The sequence below is a fragment of the Diabrotica virgifera genome, chromosome 6 (genome assembly GCF_917563875.1).
Source record: "Diabrotica virgifera virgifera chromosome 6, PGI_DIABVI_V3a".
Lineage (NCBI taxonomy): Eukaryota > Metazoa > Arthropoda > Insecta > Coleoptera > Chrysomelidae > Diabrotica > Diabrotica virgifera.
In genome coordinates, this window is record NC_065448.1 from 178,227,206 (window position 1) to 178,251,933 (window position 24,728).

Here is a 24,728-nt window from a genome sequence, read left to right on the forward strand (position 1 = left end):
GTTACTCGCTCTGATACGATTGGTACGAAGTAACGAAGTAATCACAGTAATCAAAGTAATCAAAGTAGATACAATAGTCGTTACTCGCTCTAATACGATTGGTACGAAGTAATCAGATTAATCAAAGTAATCAAAGTAGATACAATAGTCGTTACTCGCTCTGATACGATTGGTACGAAGTAATCAGAGTAATCAGAGTAATCAAAGTAATCAAAGTAATGATTTGCCTCTCTGTAAAGTAATCGTTACTTTCGGTATCCCTAAGTAAGTACTTTGTAACGAATAGTTACTTTTTCAACATCACTACTCCCAATACAACTTGTCGCGGTTTCTTAAATTTTAAAGAAATTCTTGGTATCTGAGTATCTGGCGTGAAAGCGGTCAAATTTTCATTGTAACACACTGTATATATGTTCAACTTGTCTTTAAACATAAATTGTTTTTTATTTGTAGATTACAAATGCATTCTCGTATTACCAGATAAGGCGTCCAAGGAGAAGGAAGATATCATGAAAGCATTTGGTGCAACAGTCGTAAGAGTCCCAATGGATGAACCAGATATTAGTGAGCATGGAAAGTACGGAAAAACCCACTATATTCATAAACAAACACCAAATTCCATTATTCTAGATCAAGTAAGTAAAAAGTCCATAACTGCCTATATGCAAAGTGATAATGTTTTTAACACGGCTTCTAAAACCTTGGATTGAAAGCCATGGTTTCTTACAATTTTCCCGCTCTTTTGGTTTTCCACTCCAATCTACAATACCTATTTCTGATAAATCTTTTATCTAGCCCTTTTAGCTTCTTGGTATTTTTTGGTCTCTTATGACTTCTTTAACCTCATTCTTCCTCTAGTCTCTTTACTACCATATTCATCTTTTATTTATTTCTTTCTCTAGTTTCTTGACTCTTTGTTTCTCTTGAAGGCGCTCTAATTGGCAGTGCCGCGCTAGAACGTGGTAGCGCCTGTGTGCAAAACGCTTAATGGCGCCCAAAATTAACAATTATTTATTGTAACCAGTGGCGCACTCGGGGGGGGGGGGGGTTTGAGGATTAAAATCCCATCCAGGGCATATGAAAAATATATAAAGAATAGTAAGAAAATGTGACTTGTCTTTCACACGCAATACAAAAAAATTTCGGTGCCAAAGCCAACACCCACCAGAAGAAAATACTAGGTGCGTTAATAAATAAAATTAAATCTTTGGCGTAACCACATAAAAAAACTAAAGATTTAGGTAATGAAATAGCTATTTTATAAAAAATTAACTTTTCGCGCCTCCTCAGTTCGGAAAATCTTTTTATATTATAGTGAATATCAATTTTCATTTAATACTGACGACTCTATAGAGATAATAGACAAATTTTATAAATTTTTATAAAAATTAAATAAACATAAAAATATAAAATTTTTTATTTATAAAACCTTATAATTTTTTTATGTTTCAATTTAGAAAAAGATCGTTCAGCAGTGGCATTAGATATGGGCAGAGTGAGTAGAATGTGAAGAGCTATTGTTAAATTTGAGTAAACTGCAGTAAATTCGTTTAAAAATATAAATTTTGAAATTTTACAAAACAAAAAAGTTTTAAATTTGAGTTTCCTGTAACGTTGTTCAAATTATATAAAAATTTGGAACAATCAACATGATTTTCTAGTATGGAAAATCTTTCCTTGACTGAAATCAATGCTTGGTAGAGAACACAATAAAAGAAATGAACTGTGTATGACATTTTACGATCCAGAAGCAGTTAGTCTTTATGTTCGTAATCGAACTGTGCTTTTTTTCCGACGCCGTAGCTGTGGCTGGTTGAAAACTGGGCTCCACATCCAGTTTCTCTGCAGTTTCAGTTGCTGTGGTAATAACAAAATTAAATTTGCTATCTGTCCGAAACCCGAGCAAGAATTGTTTTAACTCTTGTAAAGTATTTAACGCAGGCTGCATATTTATTGTTTTTGATTGTAAATAAAGTTTTGCTAACGAAGTTAACTTTCATCAGAACTTCATACCATATTATATGTGGACTGAGCAAATGAATGTAAATGTGGAGATTTTATCTCCTAAATATCTAGCTTGATATTTTGAATCAAGATCAGATTTATTTGATCACATAAAGACATAAAGCATCATAAATGTCTTCCAAATTTTTGTACAACGGCTCTAAAGCATAAATTCTGCTGGACCGGTGGCTTGGTGGCTGCATGTTTGTACAGGATTTTTTGTTTATGCAGATTGTATAAATCAATACGTAATTTGTTTACCTTTGAAGTTGAGTTTTAAAGGGTGGCAAGGTCTGTAAGTGTTGTTTTACCGGCGTAAAATTTTTTTAACAACTCTAGTGACGCCCCTTAATTGCTGGCGCCTGTGTGCGCCGCACACATTGCACACGTGGACGGCGCGGCCCTGCTAATTGGTAATTTAATCTGTCTCTGACAGATTTTATATTTTTTTTAGTTTGTTTTAATTTGACTATTACTAGTGTACGGTAACTGTTGGTAGTTGCTCCTTTGTACCTCCTGCATTTGACTATTGCTTTATCGTGATTTCTTTCTATTAGGACATGATCTATTTGATTTTTTCTTTTCCGAGGAGGCGTATGTTATCTTATAAATAAATGTTCCTTTGATAAAATGTAATGTTATCATAAGAACATAGTTGTTATGATGACATATAACACGTTAATATGTTAATTTCTTCTTCTTCTTCTACGGTTTTTATTCCTAGTTTATCTTCTATTTGTTCTCTATATTCATTTGCTATGTTCGGATCTTTTAGTTTGTAAATATTTAATTTTTCCTTCCTTTTTCCGATCTCCTTATTTTTGATTAGATATTCTTTCTATTTTTAACCGTGGCTAAACCAAATAGTGATCACTTTCTACGTTTGCTCCTTTGAAAGACCTGGCATCTAAAAGGTTGGAACAGTGTCTTGCATCAATGATAGGCTTGGATCCCGCGTACCAAAAAAAGTTTATTAATGGCAAGCTGAAAATTTGTTAATAGCTTAACGGTGTCTAGTCGGACAAACTTTGTTGTACGAGAACCCTAGTCCAGAAACCAAAGCTTTTTCCTCGTAATTTTTACAGAATGGATCGATTTGCTTGAAAATTTGAGAATAAGTAGTGGATAGTACAAGGCTCAAAATCTATATTACGCCGAAATGCGCTTTTATCATGGGGGTGGTTGCCACCCCACCTTGGGGTGGAAATTTTTTATTATATTTTACAATTTCATATTTAAACATTTTTCGTCTACCTTTCGTCTACCACTTTTCGTTACCATCTCTGATGGTAATCTTTCTATTCTGAAGAAAATGGCATTTTTTACCAAACTACAAAAATTCGTTATTCGCTTTTAACTCCAGTTTTTTTTTTTAAATAATCATTCTAAGCCAGTCAAACTTTTGGAATCTATTACTAATACATAAATAAAGAAGTATGAATAAGGCCAATGACCAAAAACACCGCTAACTTACATTATTAAGCTTCCAATTGGATTTCTCTTTTTATTTTCAAAAATAATATATTGATTTTTAACCGTAACTTTTTTATTTTTTATCCTAGAAAGTTTGGTAAAAAAGAATTTTGTAGGTTTTACAAGATCTATAATTAAATCCTTTTAAAATCCTCAGTCGCAAAAAGAGGTGACTATAAAAGGGTTGGTATAGGTGGTTTTTGCATGTTATTACAAGATTTAATTGTCAATAGCTCACTCAGTTTTTGCCATAGAAAAAATGTTTGCTAACCCCGTTCTTGGGAATTGAATGAGCGACAATTATAGATTTACATATTTTTCGTATCTCTGATGCTAATCTTTCTACTCTGAAGAAAAGGGCATTTTTTACCAAACTACAAAAAATCGTTATTCGATTTTTACTCCATTTTTTTTAAAACTAATCATTCTATGCCGGTCAAACCTCTAGAACTTATTAATAATACATAAATGTAGAAACCCAAATAAGGTCAATATCTAATTTTAATCAGGGTGGTAATTAAGGGAAGTGTCCGATCACTTTTTCGCTGAAAAAAATTGGGACTGGCATTCTTTAGTCACTTAATTTTTGAGCTAGAGACTTTTTTTTATTTCTGTAGATAGATATTTTTAAACACTTTAAATTAGCTTCACTGAGGATGCATAGATGCTGAAATAGCTATATGGAGATGTTGGTCCAACTCTGAATCAAATGAAAACAAAAACTGCCTTTATCTTTTTCATCTTTACACATATTTGAGTACCTGCAACTGTCTTTCGGTCCTTTTCCTAGACGAAAAGAAGGTAAATACGTGGACAAAGTGTCCTTTATTTGCTTTCTTCTATATTCGTCGTCTCTTGTGTTTATACAGTGCGGTGGAATAAGTGTTGCCCCCCTCCCCCTGTTAACTTGTTTATTTTAAGAATATAAGCAAAACGCTCGGACAGGTCGAATTTTAAACTAACCATAGTATATTATAGCATCAACGTTTCGAACTTTACGCGATCTCTCTTCAGGTGACAGGCATAACTTTGATTTTTTTAAATGGTAAAGTACATCATGTGGCATCTCATTTAACAGCTTTTAAAATACTGATTATAAAAATGTATAATACTTTAATCCTTTTTGAGATCGCAGGCCCAAAATCGAACTCTTTTTAAACGCATTTATTTTTTTCGAATTCTGAGAAAACTGATAAGTATTTTTGAAAAATTTAAACGCAGAATGAAAGATTAGATTATTACCGAGGGCTGACAGTCTCTTAGAATAAACAAAAAGTTTTGAACGATATATTTGAAATTAAAAATCACACTAAATTGTTCTCTTTTTTCCACCACTGTGACTTATTAAAATAAACATTATAGGAGTTCTCAGAGACTTTGGACCATCGAGAATACTGTAATATTTCATTCTGCGTTTAAATTTTTCAAAAATATTTATTGGATATTTGAGGATTCGAAAAAAATAATTGCATATAGAAAGAATTCGACCGAAATTTTTCGCCTACGCTCTCAAACAGGATTAAAGTATTATACATTTTTGAACTCAGTATTTTAAGAGCTTTTAAATGAGGTGCCACATGATGTACTTTCCCATTTAAAAAAATCAAATTTATGGCTGTCACCTGAAGAGGGATTGCGTAAAGTTCGAAACGTTGATGCTATAATATACTATGGTTAGTTTAAAAATCGACCTGTCCGAGAGTTTTGCTTATATTCTTAAAATAAACAAGTTAACAGGGGGGGGCAACACTTATTCCACCGCACTGTATATTGTAAAAGCCGGAGATACAGGATGCAGCCAGAAAGCAGTTTCTTAACGAAAAGTCTTGTATTTAAAATATTGTTTGTTATTTTTATTTCAATTATTCTAATTATAAAAGTAGCAAACTTTGTATCTAGAAATTTTCGTCTTTCCCGTATTACGAGAGATGTCGCTGTTTTGCGTCTCAAAAGGTGGAAACATTGTATCGCGATGTTTTCCCTTAAATAGGCAGGATTGTTGATATTTGTCTCAGAGTTGTGACTGCATAGCTTCACTGAGGATGCATAGATGCTGAAATAGCTATATGGAGATGGTGGTCTAACTCTGAATCAAACGAAAACAATAACTGCCTTTATCTCTACTTTAAATGGCTCTGAACAAGTTATCCTCGAAAAATGCACAGTTTTCCGGTCTTTTCAGTTTGAAACTACAATATTTATCATTTGACGAAGAAGAGCTAACATATAATAAAATATAGCTCGATTACTATTGGTCTTAAAGAAAATAAAAAAAATATGTTTTGTTTATTTTTTGAAAAAACTAAAACTTTTTGAGTTATTAGCAAAAAACTGATTAAAAACATTGATTTTTTCGATATAAAACTAACACTTTCGATAGCGAATAAATCGAAAACTATTAATATAATAAAAAAATGTATAGAACGTTTTTTGCTTAGAATGAAAGTTTTTACCAACTTTTGCGGTCAAAATAAAATAAAAAATTTCCACCCCGGAGATGGGGTGGCAACCACCCCCATGGTAAAAGCGCCTTTCGGCCTCATATAGATTTTGATCCTTGGACTATCCACTACTTATTCTCAAGTTTTCAAGCAAATCGATCTATTCTGTAAAAATTGCGAGGTTCTGTCCTATTTTAAGCTTCATTACTTGGACTACACTGGAAACTGGAACAAGGGAAATTTTAATTGTGGAACAGGTTTACAGGTTTCTAACGTCAGACTACGAAAATGTCCCATGTATTTTGTCGGACAGAACTTCCAATTGATTTGTTACTCTTTCATTAAACTCTCATGAAAAAATCAGACTGCTATTTATCACCAACATAAGTCCTTCATTTGGCATGTTCTACGTGTCAGACTTATTAAAATGATCAACATATTTATCGGAGAAACAACCTGTTAGTTTTCACAATCATAAACTTGTCAAGATGACAAGTTCCACAACTAAAATCACGTTCCACAGGTAAAATTTCTCCTGTTCCAGTATTACCATACATCAAAGTTTGTCCGACTAGACACCTTTCAGCCATTAACAAATTTTCGGCTTGCTATTAATAAACTTTTTTGGGATCCTGCCGATCCTGGCCTATGCCTACATGGTCTATTTGGTTAATTTTATTTTATTATCAATCCCCTGTAAAGTTCCCTGTATATCTTTATGGGGAAATCGTGTCTCACCTACTAGCATATTCTTGATAATGAGCAAGAAAGCAAGCATAGTGATTTAACCCAGCCTGAGAGACTTGCTCACCCCTAGAGAATGACATTCGGGTGATACAATTCATTGGGGCGAGGAGGATTAACTCCCGTAAGCAGGAATCACTCCACCCCGCTTCAATGCTCCAGACCATCCACTTACCCCCCGATAGCACTCTGATGCGCTATAGGGGCTCTCAATCAGCAAAGTGCTTATCATATGGGAGTCTTGGGTACACGGACTCCCATATGAAATCCTACCCCGATCAATGCAGGCCAGCGTGAGGCGCTCTATTCCCGCTATCTCTAGTGACTTATCTTCGATCTGTTTTGCTTGCTCGGGCACCGAGTCCCCGCTCTGGGCTATGTCCAGTTCGGTGACTCGGCACTCGAGGATGTGGGCCCCCCATGCCCGTTTTTTTGGGTTTTGTTACTAATATTTTTTGTGGCTTTCGCCTATTGTTAATATTTTATTGATTTGTTTAGTGGCTGAAGCCGTTTTGAAGTTTTTGTATATTTTTTTTGAGGGATGTCTGAAACGTATAAAAATCAACATTAATAAATATAATGAGATGCCAAAGGTGAGCAAGTTGTTTTCTTTTGATAGAGCTACGATTATCTAGCCTTTATTATATATTAACTAATATTTGCTGTTTGGGTCTCCTGTGTTTCCATCTATGGTACACATCATACCTTAATATCTCTTGCAGGATCCGGTTTGGGTGGTCTTCTAGCTCAGCAAATTTTGTTCTGGCTTTTTCCTCCATAATATCCAGTACTCTTATTTGTTTTAGGTCTCTAAATAAGAACCGTTCGGCGACATATCTGGGCACGTTTGCAGCTTCTCTGAGGCAGTTGTTGTGTGCCGCTTGTATCTTCTTTTTGTTACTTTGACTCGTGTGACCCCATGCAAGAGATGCGTATGTAATTATTGGCAGTATAATGCTATTTATAAGTCTTAATTTTGTTTTCATAGCTAATTTGCTTCTTCTTCCTGTGAGTCCTCTTATTGCCGCTCTGGCCGCTGCTGTTTTCTGGACTGTTGCGTTGACATGTGATGTGAATGTTAGACCTTGGTCCATTGTGACTCCTAAATATTTAGCTTTGTTTTGCCATTCGATGTGTCTGTCTTGCAATGTTAGCTGTTGTTCTGGGTTATCTCTTCTCTTTTTGAAGATAACCGCTTGGGTCTTATCTGGATTTATTGCTATTTTCCATTGGATACTCCATTCTTCTATTGTATCCAATGCCGTCTGTAGATTTCTTACAGCTATATCTAGGTTCATGTGTTTTGCAGCAATTGCAGTGTCGTCTGCATAAAGGCTGATCAATGTCCCGGGTGTTCTTGGAACATCTGCTGTATATATGCTATACAGAAGGGGTGATAAAACTGCCCCCTGTGGTACTCCAGCTTCCGGCATTCCGTGTTCTGACAGAACTGGTCCTATCCGGACCCTGAACTTCCGGTCGCTTAGGTACGAGGAGATGAGTTTCGTCGTGGCCCCACTGTATCCATAATCTCTCATTTTGTATGTCAGTCCTTCATGCCACACTCTATCAAAGGCTTTGCTTACATCCAGAAAGGCTGCTCCCGTATATTGTTGGTCATTGAATCCATCTACTATATATTCGGTAAGTCTTAATATTTGATGTTCGCTGGAATGTTGAGCTCTGAATCCAAATTGTGCTTCTGGGATTATGCCTAGCCTGTCTGTCTCTGATTGGAGCCTGGTTTGGATGACTCGCTCCACTATCTTACTGACTGCTGGAAGTAAGCTAATCGGCCTGTAATTTTGCGGAAATATGTGGTTCTTTCCTGGCTTGGGTATCATAATTACATGGGCTTCCTTCCATCGATTTGGGAAGAGCCTGTATCTTAGTATTGCGTTTGTTATATTTGTCAAATACACAACTGCTTTCGAGGGAAGATACTTCAGAGCTCTGTTAGTGATTTCGTCTGGACCAGGTGCTTTCTTTGGTGAACTTTTTCGAATCAGTTCACTTATTTCTCTTGGTAATGATAGCAAAGTTAATGAGTCTCAGTCCGTTTTCATTTGGTGGGAGAAAATATATTTTTTGGGCACATATCGTCATCAATTCTATTAATTTTATTACATAATATCTTAAAAGAAGACTTAAAAGAATTTTATGACATCTAATTTATTTTTAGTTTTCTAACCCATCTAATGCGGTAGCCCATTATGACAATACAGCTGAAGAGATATATTACCAGTGTGATGGACAAGTTGATATGATCGTAAGTGAGAGATTTGTGTAAAGCATTCCAAAGAAGTGAACACAATATGATCAAATAAAAAATCATGTATACAACTTGTATTTAATTGTCATTATGATGCTCGTATTCTACACGATACACGTCGCTTCGCGGCTCCTGTCGTATCCGTCATACTTGCATCATATTCACCATCATTAAATGCTCATTGCATAATACAGTGCTAGTCAAAGTCCGTACCCCCCCTCGTATCTTTTGAACGGTTATACCTATAATAGTGAAATTTGGAGGGAGGATAAACGGACGTAAGATTCTTAACTAGGCATGACAGGTGACGTAATAGTGACAGATGACGTTACAGAGCCACTGTGACCGATAATTTTAAATGGGACCTTATGGCAAGTGATACCTCGTTTGAAAGGTATTGAAAATACCTATTCAGTCATACTAATTTTGTTTGAGTTTAAGCTAATTTTGATGAATAAATGAAATAAATATAAAATTGTAGTTTCGCATTTAATTAATAAAAATTCAAAATTCCGCCTATGATTACTTGTCAAACAGGTTGACGTTGACGTAAAAACTACTAGAGAATTAAAAAACGTCAAATTTTTTGACAAAAAATCCATAGGCGAACATTTGAATTTTTATTAATTAAATTCGAAACTACAATATTATATTTATTTAATTTATTCACCAAAATCAAAATCAACCTAAACCCAAAAAAATTAGTATGACTGAATAGGTATTTTAAATACCTTTCAAACGAGGTATCACTTGCCATAAGGTCCTATTTAAAATTATCGGTCACAGTGGCTCTGTAACGTCATCTGTCACTATTACGTCACCTGTCATAACTAGTTAAGAAGCTTACATCCGTTTATTTCGTGCCTCCAAATTTCACTATTATAGGTATAACCGTTCAAAAGATACGAGGGGGGTACGGACTTTTGACTAGCACTGTATACAGTGATGAGCGTACCTACTAGTAACCGGCAAAATAGCTCAAAAGATGGAAAACATAATACATTGCGAAACAAAAAGAGATGAAACTATTGGAGGTGGAAATTATCGTTATAAACGTATAAAGTAACATTACATTACATAGTTTCCCACCATTAGACGTATCAAAGGAGTATGGCAACTGTCACTCTGACAGTAGATTTTTATAAAATACTCCTCACACAGACTTCTAAAGGTGGGAAACTATGTAATGTAATGTTAATTACTACGTTTATAACGATAATTTCTACCTCCACTAGTTTCATCTCTTTTTGTTTCGCAATGTATTAGGTTTTCCATCTTTTGAGCTATTTTACCGGTTATTAGCGCGCTCATCACTGTATTATTATAATTCTCTTATTTTTAATTTCTGTAGGTTTTTGCAGCTGGTACAGGAGGAACTATGACTGGTATAGGCAGAAAGTTTAAAGAAATTTCTCCCAATACAATAATAATAGGTGCCGATCCTCATAGCTCATTTTTTGCTGAACCACCAGAAATTAATAAAACAGATGTGAAGTTTTCTGAAGTTGAAGGTATAGGAGATCATATTGTTCCTGTAACATGTGATCGACATAATATAGATAAATGGTACAAATTATATGATAAAGAATCACTGGTCATGGCTAGAAGATTAATAAAGGAAGAAGGATTATTAGTTGGTAAGAATAAACATTCTAAACAGATTTCTTTGAATTAGGTGTTAATTAGTTTACTTTATTTGTACAGAGTGTTTCGTCGACAGATTCGTCTGTTTCTGCGCTGAAATGACATATTGCTAGAACTATCAGCATTTCATTGCCTTCATCATATTGTATGTTTGTTTGTTTTAGGACTAAGCAGTGGCGTAATAATGGCAGGTGCTTTAAAAGCAGTTAAAGATTTTAACTTGGGAAAGGGAAAGAAAGTGGTAGTTGTATTTCCAGACGGTACCAGAAACTATTTAACCAAATTTATTGTTGATCAATGGATGGAACAAAGAAATTTATTACCTGTTACAAACCCTAATGGTCATTGGTAAGAAAAATTTATTAGAGATATTTTACAAGTCCACAAATTAAATAATACGCGTTTAAAAGTAATCGAAATTAACTTCAACAAAAAATAGACTGAAGCGTATAAAACTCTACACAGGGTTGGCCATTCTAATGAATCCACACTGACATTTTTTGGCAAAATTCATTGGATTTTTTTAAAATGATGAAACAGGTGGATTTTTATCCCAAGTGGGGCATTTTCCAACGATATAGACATTTGTCATTCGTCAATCCCCTCCCGTTCAATGCCACAAGCTCTTAATTTTAAACGGCATAGATTATGTGATAGACATGTCATAGACATAATATATTATCATAGACAGAGTGTCATGTTGAGCGAAGTGACGACATCATCTTTTTTTTTGTGGCTCAGTGCTGTTTCACTCTTACGCATAGTAAAGCTGCGAAAGTAGTCCTTCCTTTCCGTGCCTATAACACAGTATAAAGAGGGACAGTAGAACCACTCTCCGAAAAATTGGAAGTAAAATCTGTAGTTGCGCATGGCGACCGCGCAATGTTGGCAGTCGCTTTTGCCCCACTCTCGCATTGCTATTCGTATAGAAACGTACGGCTTTTAACAGGGAAAACCCGCATCCACCACTGGTGAATTACCAATTGCGTACTGCCGGTATTACTTCCTGAGATCAAAGCGCCGACAGAAGAGTGATTTTACTGTGGAACTTCTATATACTGTGCCTATACCACCACTCAGTGTCTTGTTAGTTTCTCGATACAATGTGCTAGAAAGAGATATAGCCCGAGCAGGGACCACAAAATTTTACGAAAACCTCCAAAAAGATAAAGGAAGGATAAAAATTTGGGAATAGGTAGTTGAAATTGTCTACTATTATATAAGAAAAAGTTTACAATTCTATATCCCCTCCATTTTACAAAAATTGGGAAATACGGGCTGAAAAATATTTTCTCGGGGGTGAAAAAATATACGTTCAAAATAAGTCCGAAATTGTATAAAATGACTAATTCTAAGTAATTTTTGTTCTATATAGTTTTTTCACCAAGTTAATACTTTTTGAATTATTTGCGAGTGAATATGTTCATTTTTAACAAAAAACAATGTTTTTGGACGGTTTTTCGCAGATAACTCAAAAAGTAAGTATTTAGCGAAAAAATATATTCGTGGCAAAAATATAGCTTATAAAAAACTAAAAAAAAATGGTGTACATGAGGTCTGTAGACCCAGTAGAAGCAGAGTTGTAGCTAATGAAAAGTAGGTTCTTCTTCGTCAAATTCCAAATCGAATATTTCAATTTGAAATAACCCAAAAACGGAGCTCTTTTAGGGGAAAATTCATTACAACTTTTTTAAAGTGTTTAAAAAAGGTTTATTTTTGTTTTTTAAAAAAACTTCTAACATTAAAAGTAAGTAAGTTACGCTCAAAATATTGCTGGTCTTTTTTATTTTTTGCTAAAAAAATCGCGAAAATCTCCTCCTATTTAGCTTCCCAAATAAAATTAATCGTTACCGCTTCACAAGTTACTTTAGTTACGTATTGCTTATATTATGTATTATCTATAAGTTTCATTGGTTCAAAGTGCTCATTTTTGAAAAAAATTGGGTTTAAAATAAAACATTATTTTTTAATTTTGAAAAAATGGAATTTTTTATGGAATTAACTTAAAAATTATTAGTGAATTTTTACTTGTAATTAATGGTATACAGCCAACTACAGGAAGTTCTTCCTTGTGGATTTTTAAAAATTATTAGTAATACCAAAAATCTCAAAGAGTAATAAAATGTTCGTTTTACTTTTCTCAATATTTTTGATTTTTTGTTTTTTTGTTAGACAAAAATTGGTTATGCTATGGCTGTTCAAAATTTGCCTAAACTCGTGATTAGTAGTTACTCGTTCAAGCCATTTTAACTAAGTACAGCTTTTTCAAAAATAAGCACTTTGAACCGATGAAACTTACAGATCATATAAATAATACATAAGCAAAGTAACTTGTCAAGTGGAAATGATAAATTTTATTTGTGATGCTAATTAGGGGGTGATTTTCGCGATTTTTTGTTACCAATAAATAAAAGAAACCAACAATATTTTGAGCGTAACTCACTTACTTTTAATGTTAAGAGTTTTCATTTCTGCCTTTCATTTCTTTTCGATATTTTTATTTATTCATATTGTGTCATTCAGGCAACCTGCGGCTCTGTTTGCTCTATTCACTTGATCTTCCACTTTTGTTTTGAGCCTTCCGTAGCTAGATAGTGTGATGCCTAGGTATTGAAACTCCATCACTTGTTCTATTATCTGACCTTTCAGAACCAATTTACATCTTATTGGATCTGCTGTTATAACCATGCATTTTGTCTTTTTTGAGGAAATTAATATGTTAAATTTTCTGGCGGTTATGTTAAATTGGTGCAGCATACGTTGTAAATAACCTTCACTTTGAGAGATTAGTATTGCATCAGCAGATTATTTTAAGTTGTTTTTCTCCCATTTGGTATCCTTTTTTAGTTCTTATTTTTTTATTATTTCGTCCATGATCAGGTTGAATAATAAAGGACTCAAAGAATCCCTCTGCCTTATCCCATTGCCGGTTCAAATGGGTCAGTTAGTTCATCTTCCACTTTTACTTTTATTGTGTTGTTCTGGTAGATGTTTTCGATCGTTTTAATTATTCCTAGAGGTACCTGTCAAATGCTTTCTTAAGGTTTACGAAACATAAATATGCCGGTTTGTTGTATTCCAACGATTTCTCTTGAACTTGCCTCATTATAAATATAACGTCAGTACATGACCTTTCCGACCTAAAATATATATAATATATATTTTTGGACTTATTAATATAGAAAAAAAGAATGTGTGTGTACTTTGTATGCACGTTAGAAGTTATACTGCTATATGTGCTTAATATTTTTTTAAAAATCTATCGAATGATACCAAACACGACTTCCCACGGATAGGGGGGGGGTAAGTTTAATACAGTCGAACACGCTTAATAGAATACCTCTTATTGGAATATCCCGCTTTAAGGAATATAAATTTGAGGCCCTGAGACGTTTCTACTAGCCACTAATGATCGGTTATTAGAATATCCCGGTTATAAGAATACTTTTGCTAGGCACGAAGGCTATTCCAATAAGCGGGTTCGACTGTATTTTAAATTCGAATCCCACGATATTTCGCGAAATGAACATCAGATCGAAAACTGTAAAATACACTTATTCAATATTTTTGAAAAATCTACTTGGTTACTTTAAAATCTTAAATAGGACCCCCATTTTTTATTGCAGATTTGGATTCCTTACGTAAAAATAAGTAACTTTTATTGGAAACATTTTTTCGAATTATGGATAGATGGCGTTATAATCGGAGAAAACGATTGTTGGAAATGGAAAATTAAATTAAAAAATGGCACTAAAGTGCCCACTAAAATGGAAGACTTTATTTAACTTTTTTTGCATACTGTGCTCCCCTACTATAAGCTATTAACAAATTTTCAGCTTTCTATTAATAAACTTTTTTCGGTACGCGGAATCCAGGCCTATAATTGTGCTACTCAGTATTCATTTTAAAAATTACTTTAAAGAATTATCATTTCTAAGTTGCAAATAAGGTTGCATTCTCATAAAATTAAAAATTATTTACAAGAGAAAACCGTTCCAACGACTTATAATTTGAAAATGATAATACAAATCGAAGATGTCTTTCCACATATTGAAAAGTCATTATATAGACACCAATTTAAATAATAATTTTTTTTAAGGTGGTGGGATATTAACATTATGCAGTTGGCCTTTAAATCGTGTCAAAATGTAGACCATTTAGCATCTCCCAGAGAGGTTTTAGCGCTCATGAATGAACTCAATGTGGATTATTTACCTGCTGTAAAAGATGGGTACGTAAGAAATTTTTTGTTTTAACAGTTTTCATAAATTTCATAATGATTTTGCAAATCATTCAAAATTTCTTGCTTAAAACAAGAGCTCTCATCCAAAATAGTTACCGCGAAAATCACATCGATAGGAGCATCCACAAGCATTAATATCCCGCTCAAAGAACATGATCATACGAAAGCTTTTCTTCCTTACATCAAAGGTGTTACTGACAAAAAATGGATGGCAGGCGATCATGAGGAAGAATGGCTACAGAACCAAGAGGTTTGCAAAGGAAGCCCAGGGTTCGAATCGGGCTGTAGAATATAAAATAAAAAAATAAAAATAAAAATAAAAATAAAAATAAAAATAAAAATAAAAATAAAAATAAAATAAAAATAAATAAAAATAAAAATAAAAATAAAAATATAAATAAAAATAAAAATAAAAATAAAAATTAAAATATAAATAAAAATAAAAATGAAAATAAAAATAAAAATAAAAATAAAAATAAAAATAAAAATAAAAATAAAAATAAAAATAAAAATAAAAATAAAAATAAAAATATAAAAATAAAAATAAAAATAAAAATAAAAATAAAAATAAAAATAAAAATAAAAATAAAAATAAAAATAAAAATAAAAATAAAAATAAAAATAAAAATAAAAATAAAAATAAAAATAAAAATAAAAATAAAAATAAAAATAAAAATAAAAATAAAAATAAAAATAAAAATAAAAATAAAAATAAAAATAAAAATAAAATAAAAAATAAAAACGTATATTGCCCTAATAGTGGAGTCACTGAAGGTGGATATGAGCTATTACCTTCGATTTCGTTCAACCTCCATCGATTTGCATGAATATTGATAAGTAGTTAGAGGATATCTCAAGAAACAAAGGTGACATGGTGCCAACTTGCGCCTTTAGCCTGGGGGTGGATGCCACCCCTTCTCGTGGTGAAAATTATTTTATTAAGAATAACCCCATAGTTAGATAGGGGGACAAATTCTAAGCAAAATTTGTTATATAAAGTTATTAAAATAAATCAAAACTTTTTGAGTTATTAAAGATCAAAAATTTTAATTTTTCGTAAGAAAAATGCATGTTCTTAACCGATTTTTCATAGATAACTCAAAAACTACAAGTTTTTACAAAAAAGTTATTATTACGAAAATTGAAGCTAATAAAAAACTAAATAAACTCCTTACTAAAAAACCTTTTAATATTAACTAAAAGTGAGTTATAGGTAATTGAATGCATATTTTTTTCGGCGAGTACCCCAATCTAATTATTCAAGCTTAAATTACGTGAAAATGATGCATTTTATAACATAAACTTATTAAACATTTGTGAAAGTACTTAGAAATATCTATCAAATGAGATACCGAACAAGTTAATAGCATTAAAATTTATGCTCCAAAAATTTTTCAAACTTTATCTTTTAAAAATTTTTCGAAAAAATGTCATCGTTTTTTTTTTAATAACTCCGTTAGTTTTTAAGATATCATATTTACCTAAAAACTTTTTGAAAGGTAATTCCAAAGGCTATTAGAACTTGTTGAAATTAATCATTTAAACCCCTTACTTCTTTAAAAATCAAAGATTAAATGTCCACGGTTACATGGTTCTCGCAGCAAAATTTAAGCTTTAAACGTTTCTATCTCGGTTATTTTTCACCCTACAGAAATGGTAAACAGGTATAGTATTTGATATAGAAAAAACTAAAATTTGGTTATTCACAATTTTTTACGTATATTGAGTATTTTTATAGTTATTATCAAGAAAAAATGAAAATGACGATAATTTTAAAAAATCTGATTTTTTAAAATTATATCTTTTTCTTCAAAAATATGTATTCTAAACCGGTGAAAATTGTTCAAAATCATTACTTATGCTAATACAAAGAAATTTTCGTAAGGATTACTATAAATTTTAATTTTTGTGGAAATGGCGTATGTTTTATTTTTCACTTTTTCCTAAAAAATTCGAAAGAGTTCTCTTAGTTTCATCATAACTTGCTTAATTTTGATGCTATTAACTTCTTCTGGAGCTCATTTGTTAGGTATTCTGAAGTACTTTGATAAGTTTTTAGCAAGGATATTTTATAAAATGCATCGTTTCCCGTTATTTAAGCTTGAATACTTAGATTTAAGTACTCATCGAAAAAGTATACATTCAATGATCCATAACTCACTTTGAATTAACATTAGTTTAGTACTTTGAGTGAATAGTGTATTCAATTTTTTATTGTCGTCAATTTTGGTAAGAATAACTTTTTTGTAAACGCTAACAGTTTTTGAGTTATACGTGAAAAACAGCTTTAAAACATGCATTTTGTTTACGAAAAAATAAAATCTTTGATCTTTAATAACTCAAAAAGTATTGATTTATGTTAATAACTTAATATAACAAATTTTGCTTAGAATTTGCCCCTCTATCGATTTATGGTATTACTTTTAATAAAATAATTTTCACCCCAGAAAAGGGGTGGCATCCACCCCCAGGGTAAAAGCGCAAGTTGGCATCATGTCACCTTTGTTCCTTGAGGTATCCTCTAACTGCTCACCAATTTTCATGAAAATCGATGGAGGTTCAACGAAATCGGAGGTGAAAACCTTCAGTGACTGCACTATAATAATATTTACATTTCATTACTTAAGATATTTCATTTTCTTTTAAGTGTTCCGCTAGTGCACCACTTCCTTTGAACTGCATTCTTGAGGTACATGATTCTTCACTTGTTGTTTCCTGTACATCTTCTTCTGTAGGTACTTTTTCTGGCATCGTACCTACTTTCCTGACCGGTTAGCAACCACCTGGCTATTGTCTGATCATATAGTCATAGTCGATCAGACATGTTGTTCTTTGTGCATCCTCTCTATTCTGTTGTTTTCGAGGATGTCTCTGGTTTTTAGGAGTCTTCTTGTGGCCTGGTGGAAGAAGTAATGGATCCCTTTCTCGGCCACCTCCCTCGGTGGTGTGTACTGGAGCCTTTCCTGGATGGTTCCGTTTGTAACGCGGTACTGCCATGCTGCACCGTCGATAATGCGGTAGCATGACGTCTCTGTGGTTTCCAGTCTTTTCCAGTTGTAGTCAGCTGTGGAACTCCATACTGGTGCTGCATACAACATCATGGACCTCACGTAGGCTTGATAAAGTTGGATCTTTTTCTTCTTAGACAATGGAGAGGACCTGAAAATGTAACGCAGAATTAGTCTTTTTACAACCGTGGCTTTTTTCTTGATTTGCTTTGTATGCAGATGAAAGTTCATTCTTCTGTCTAAGTGGACGCCTAGGTACTTCACTGATGGGGTAGCTGGGATGATGTTTCCTCTCATCGTTAATTCTGCTGGTGGTGGGTTGTTTTGCTGGGTAAAGATGATGTACTGCGTCTTCTCTGCGTTGATTTTGATTTTCCATTTTTCGGTGTATTCTGATATCCTCTCTAGGTGGCCTTCTAGTGTATGGACTATTCTTCTGTCTTGTTTACCTGATATGTAGATTGCTGTGTCATCTGCATACAAAGCTGTGTTGGTTCTTGCATCTGTTGGTAGGTCTGAAACAAAAATGTTATATAATAAAGGAGACAGAATACTGCCTTGTGGCATCCCTTCCTGGACTTCTTGTATCCTGGACATCTTTTTGTCAGCTGAAACTTGAAAAGTTCTATTAGTTAAATATGTATCACAAATGTTAACTAAGTAATGAGGTAGCCTAGGCTTGTCCATCTTGAAGATAAGTGCTTTCTTCCAGACCGTGTCGTATGCTTTTTCAATGTCCAGTATAGTCATTCCTGTTTTCTGTTTTCTGTTGAACCTGATTTTGGTGTCGCTGCCAACTCTTGCTAGTTGTAGTTCGCAGTTTCTTCCTTTTCTGAATCCCAATTGGTCTTCTTGTACGACTCTTCTTCTTTCAGCGTGTTTCATGAGCCTCTTGAATATGATTTTCTCCAGAATTTTTCCTAAGGGTTCCAGTAGTGATATTGGCCTGTAGCTTTCTGGTCTTCTTCCATCTTTTCTTGGCTTCAGGAGAGGTATCGTCTTTGCATGTTTCGAGTTGTTAGGGAAATGGGCTTTATCAAGGCAGTACCTAAAAATGTAGTACAGTTGTACTATCATTTTCTTCGGTAGTTCCTTGAGGGCAATGTTATGGATGTCTTCCTGTCCTGGAGCTCTGGAACCTTAGAGCTTCTTGATTGGGCTGTAGAGCCATGATGGATTAACTAGAAATTTATCTCCAGAAGCTAGACGTACAATGCTATTGGAATATTATTGGAGACTATTGGAAGGGCGTGTATCAGAAGATCTAGCGTGCGATGATGTGGCTGTGAGATGATGACCATTTGTATATCATTTCGTTTTTTTTTTCGTTTTTTTTTATTATCAATAAAGCCTACTAATATTTGTTGTTTTGCAAACTCTTTCACTATTTGTTGTTAAATTTTAGAGTGATAGTTGGATTGGCTACAAAAAGAAACGTTCTCAATCATCTCATAGCGGGGGAGTCACCAAATGACGAAATTAATAATTGCCTAGTGCGGATGTTTTCTAAATTACCCAAAGAAAGTTCTCTTGGACTTGCGTCAAGAGTTTTGGAAATTCAATCTTATGTAGTAATCTTGGAAAATGATGGTAAGTACTTAGTTATTAGTTCAGAAAGCCACTGCGCTTCCGCTAGGAAAAATATTCCGATTCGGATTTTTTGCACAATCTTACTCAAAAAGGACCACTTTTAACAAATTTGCATGTTGCCAGGTCCAAAAGCGGGTCAAATTTTTTATAACGTTTTTTTTTTGTTTTTTTCCTAAAATGATTTTTTTTTAATCGAACAAAGTTTTTTTTTAGGTTTTTTGGATCATTTCAAACAGAAAAGGTCTTTAGTGACTTTTCTCTAAAGTTGATAGTTTTGGACATATAAGCGATTAAAAATTTAAAAATAGCGAAATCGGACATTTTTAACCCTCAGAAACTATGTGAAAAACTGAAAATTTCGGTGTTGCCAAGGTAAGAAGATATTCTTTGAACATTGATTGATGAAATTCCGAAGAGTTTTTTGCAATACAATATCGAAAACGCCTTTGTTTTTTAATTGCCAATCAAGCGCCCGCTTGTATACCTATGTAACATGTGTAAATATACAGGGTGGTTCATCTTATTCGCCTCGGTCGCTGTACGGAAAACCACTTGATATTTAAAAAAAATTTCTTCGCAGAAATATACAGGGCCTTTAATACTACAATCTAAAAATAATGTGAATTATACAGGGTGCTCCAAAAAAGAGTGGTATATCAAAGTTTTATTTTTTCTTGAGGAATGACCTTAAAAAATAAGCTATACTTTCATAAGGGTTCCCTATACCTAAATACAGGGTGTTTCGATATATTTCGATTTTTATAAAAATGTAAGGTTTTAGAAAAAATAAATATCTACGAATCTAAGAATCAGTAACAAATTCTTTCTTGGATCTTAATAATAGACTATTTAGCATACTTAAAGAGATGCTTATTGCAACAACATTTCTTACAGGCTGGTCAAAATATGAGATTGTTCTATTAACAAATTCAAGCTGTAATAAGTTACTCATTTTAAATGGAACACCCTGTATCTTACTAGTCTATCGCATAGAAAATTTACTTAGCTTTTAATTTGTATTAGGGTTTCCTATACCTATCTTTTTACAGGGTGGTCAAAATATTAGATTGTTCTATTAACAAATTCAAGCTGTAATAACTTACTTATTTTAAAGGGAACACCCTGTATCTTACTAGTCTATTGCGTAGAAAATTTACTTAGCTTTCAATTCTTATTAGAGTTTCCTATACCTATCTCCCGTCATTTTTTAAATATTTAAAGATTTCCTAATTTGTAAGTTTTAAAAATTAGAAGTAAGTACTTATGTCGTGGTTATGTACAACACAATCACCAACACCGGAAATATACTTATAGTCCATGTGGTGAGACCGCTCCCGTCTGGAAAAATTTCTGATTCGGTTTCTTTGTAGATTTCTATTCAAAAATGTCCCCTTTAAACAAATCTGAAGGGTGCCGGGCGGAATTTTTGGGCAGAAATTGTTTAAACAATTTTTTTTAAACAAATACAATAAATCACCTTTTTTTGCTCCGGAACATGCATTTTTAAGTTTTGTGGGTGATTCTAAACAAGAAAGGTATCTTGTAAATTTTCTAAAAAATTGATAGTTTTCGAGTTATAGGCGATTTAAAATCTCAAAAATGCGAAAATACGCATTTTCGAGGTCTAAAAACTGATATTTAAATTAGTATCTTTGAGGTTGCCAAATACTTAAATTAAAGTTTGAATATTCAGCTTCAAGATTCTGAAGAGTGATTACATCTAGCCTTAATTTAAACTGTTGTTTTTTATTTATTAAATATGCATGTTCATCCGATTTTTTTGCCGGTGCGGCGCGCTCTATTTAAAAAATCTCTAATTTTCCTCCGAAAAATATTTTTTCTAGATTTTCTGGTACATTCTAAATAAAATAAGTTTCTTGACATTTTTCTCAAAAGTTAACAGTTTTAAAGTTATAAGCGATTTAAAATTTAAAAATGCGTTTGGCATTTTTCGGATTTTAAATCGGTTATAACTTTAAAATTATTAACTTTTGAGAAAAATGTCAAAAAACTTATTTTATTTAGAATAGCCCAACGAATCTAGAAAAAATAGTTTTTGAAGGAAAATAGGAGATTTTGGAAATAGAGCTCGCCGCACCGGCAAAAATATCGGATAAACACGCATATTTAACAATTAAAAAACAACAGTATAAATTAAGGTTAGGCGCCCTCATTCTTTAGAATATTAAAGCTGAATGTTTAGTCTTCAATTTAAGTATCTGGCAACCTCACAAATACTAATTTAAATGTGAGTTTTTAAGCCTGGAAAATGCGTATTTTCGCATTTTTCAGATTTTAAATCGCCTATAACTCGAAAACTATCAATTTCTAAGAAAAATTACAAGATACCTTTCTTGTTTAAAATGACCCAAAAAATCTAAAAATATATGTTCCAGAGCAAAATAAGGTGATCTTTTGTATTTGTTTAAAAAAAATGTTTAAACAATTTCTGCCCAAAAATTCCGCCCGGCACCCTTCAGATTTGTTTAAAAGGGACATTTTTGAATAGGAATCTACAAAGAAACCGAATCAGAAATTTTTTCAGACGGGAGCGGGCTCACCACATGGACTATTAGATATCTTAGTCAAGATACTTTCATTAATAAAATTCACATTTTTATCATTTGATCACACAGAGTGTTCTTATTTTAAATGACATACTCGATATTCTATTCCTTATAGTGGAAGATATTTAAAATCTCTTCAATTCCATATAAACATCCTCAATACACATGTTATTCTGTAAATATAAATTCCCATGTTATTCTATAAATTTTTACATATTTTTGTACAATAGGCTCGTTTTTGTCAAAGTAGCCATTGCATTTAATTGTTTGTAATTGCGATTCAAAGATTCAAACAAAAAGTGGTGTTCTTAAATTTACTTAGATAATAACCGTTGGGTATGCCAATACGGAATGAAATATAATTTAAATATCTTCCAAAATACGGCATCTGATATAGGGTATGTAGTTTAATATAAACATATTATTCAATGTCACATGTAGGCCAAAACTAAAATAATACATGACAAATAATAGATAACACTCTGTGTGATTACATGATAACATTCAAAATTTTATTAATGACAGTATCTTGTCTAAGTATATTGTCGGTGTTGGTGATGTGTCGTCGTACATAACCACGACATAGGTACTTAATTCTAATTGTTACAGCTTACAAATTAGGAAATCCTTAAATATTTAAAAATGAAGGGAGATAGGTATAAGAAACCCTAATAAGAATTGAAAGCTAAGTAAATTTTCTACGCGATAGACTAGTAAGATACAGGGTGTTCTATTTAAAATAAGTAAGTTATTACAGCTTGAATTTGTTAATAGAACAATCTCATATTTTGACCACACTGTAAGAAAATCTATTATAAAGATCCTAATTTGTCTATTATAAAGATCCAAGAAAAAAAATTTTAATGATTCTTAGATTCGTAGATATTTATTTTTTTCTAAAACCTTACATTTTTATAAAAATCGAAATAAATCAAAGCACCCTGTATTTAGGTATAGGGAACCCTTATGAAAGTATAGCTTATTTTTTAAGGTGAATTTAATAATGTCATCAGATGTAGGGCATTCCATAAGAAAAAATAAAACTTTGATATACCAGTCTTTTTTGGAGCACCCTGTATAATTCACATTATTTTTAGATTGTAGTATAATGGCCCTGTATATTTCTGTGAAGAAATTTTTTTAAAATATCAAGTTGTTTTCCGTACAGACACCGAGGCAAATAAGATGAACCACCCTGTATATGTGCGGAAAAATATTTCGATTAAATTTTTTTCACCATCTTGCTTGAAAATATCCCCTCTTAACAAATTTGTATGTTGCCATGATCAAAAAGTCAAAAAATTTTTTAAACGTTTGTTTTTTGTTTTTTCCTGAAATTAATTTTTTTGCATCGGACAAATTCTTTTAGGTTTTTTGAATCATACCAAATAGAAAAGACCTTAAGTGACTTTTCTGTAAATGTGGTAGTTTTCGAGATATGAGCGATTGAGATTTTAAAAATTGCAAAATCGGCCATTTTTAACCCTCAAAAACTATGTAAAACACCGAAAATTTCAATGATACCAAGGTACGTAGATATTATAAAAATATCGATTGATAAAGGCCCGAAGAGCTTTTTGCAATACGGTATCGAAAACTCCTATGTTTTTTAATTGCTAGTCAAGCGGTCGCTACACTATTTTTAACCGTTGACAACATTGTATGTAATATGCGTAAATATATTATGTGCGGAAAAATATTCTGATTCAATTTTTTTCACCATATTGCTTATAAAGTTCCTCTATTAACAAATTTGCATGTTGCCAGGGTCAAAAATGTGTCAAAAAAATTAAAAAAAAAATTTTAAACTTAAAATGTTCTCCGATTACATATACACATGCAACGGTTGAAAATAATGTCGCTCACGCTTGATTAGCAATTAAAAAAAGGGGTTTTCGATATTGTATTGTAAAAAGCTCTTCGGGATTTCATTAATCGATATTCTTAGAATATCTAAGTACCTTGGTATCATTGAAATTTTTAGTGTTTCACATAGTTTTTGAGGGTTAAAAATGGCCGATTTTGCAATTTTTAAAATCTCAATCGTTTATATCTCGAATACTATCACATTTACATAAAAGTCACTTAAGGTCTTTTCTATTTCGAATGATCCAATAAACCTAAAAAAAAGAATGTGTGTGTACTTTGTACGCACGTAAGAAGTTATACTTCTATTATATGATTTAAACGAAATTAATATACTTTTTATTTATATTTTGTTTAAATATTAAACTAATTTATACTTACTACTTCTCAAACATTTTTATTAGAACAGTGCCAAAAATTAAAATAATAAAAGAATAAAACACACACAAACACATTAAACAAGCCACAAATGATGTGTGAACATTAATTGTCGAAATTTTTTTTAACTAAATACGTATTTTCTGAAAATACAATTATATAATAAATATACTTACAATCATAAAATGTATTAAAAAAAAAAAAAGAAAGTTTCTATTGGGACTCGAACCAGCGCTGATAAGAGCGGTTGGTATTGGAATTCATTCGCCTTCTCCGCTTAGCCACGGACACTATGTGTCATTATTTACGAAGATCGACTAACTAAACGGATTAAACTTGTGATATTTTGATATTTTGAAAATTGATCAAATTATTTTAATTTTGAATTGAAATGATTTAGAATTGAAAAAATACAACAAAACATAGAGTAAAAAAACAATATATTAGGTGAATATTGATAGAAATTTTGATGGTAATCAAATTATATAAATAAAAGTA

The 24,728-nt window shown here is 32.4% G+C and overlaps 1 protein-coding gene across 1 annotated transcript in view; it reads left to right on the forward strand.

Annotated features, from left to right (window-relative positions):
• The window catches only part of LOC114336915 (cystathionine beta-synthase-like), a 208,254-nt gene that overhangs the window by 178,554 nt on the left and 4,972 nt on the right, over positions 1-24,728 (forward strand). The window contains exons 8-9 of the mRNA XM_050654359.1: positions 14,678-14,809; positions 19,235-19,419. Of these exons, the coding sequence (XP_050510316.1) occupies positions 14,678-14,809; positions 19,235-19,419 (317 nt within the window). The remainder of the gene's footprint in view (positions 1-14,677; positions 14,810-19,234; positions 19,420-24,728) is intronic.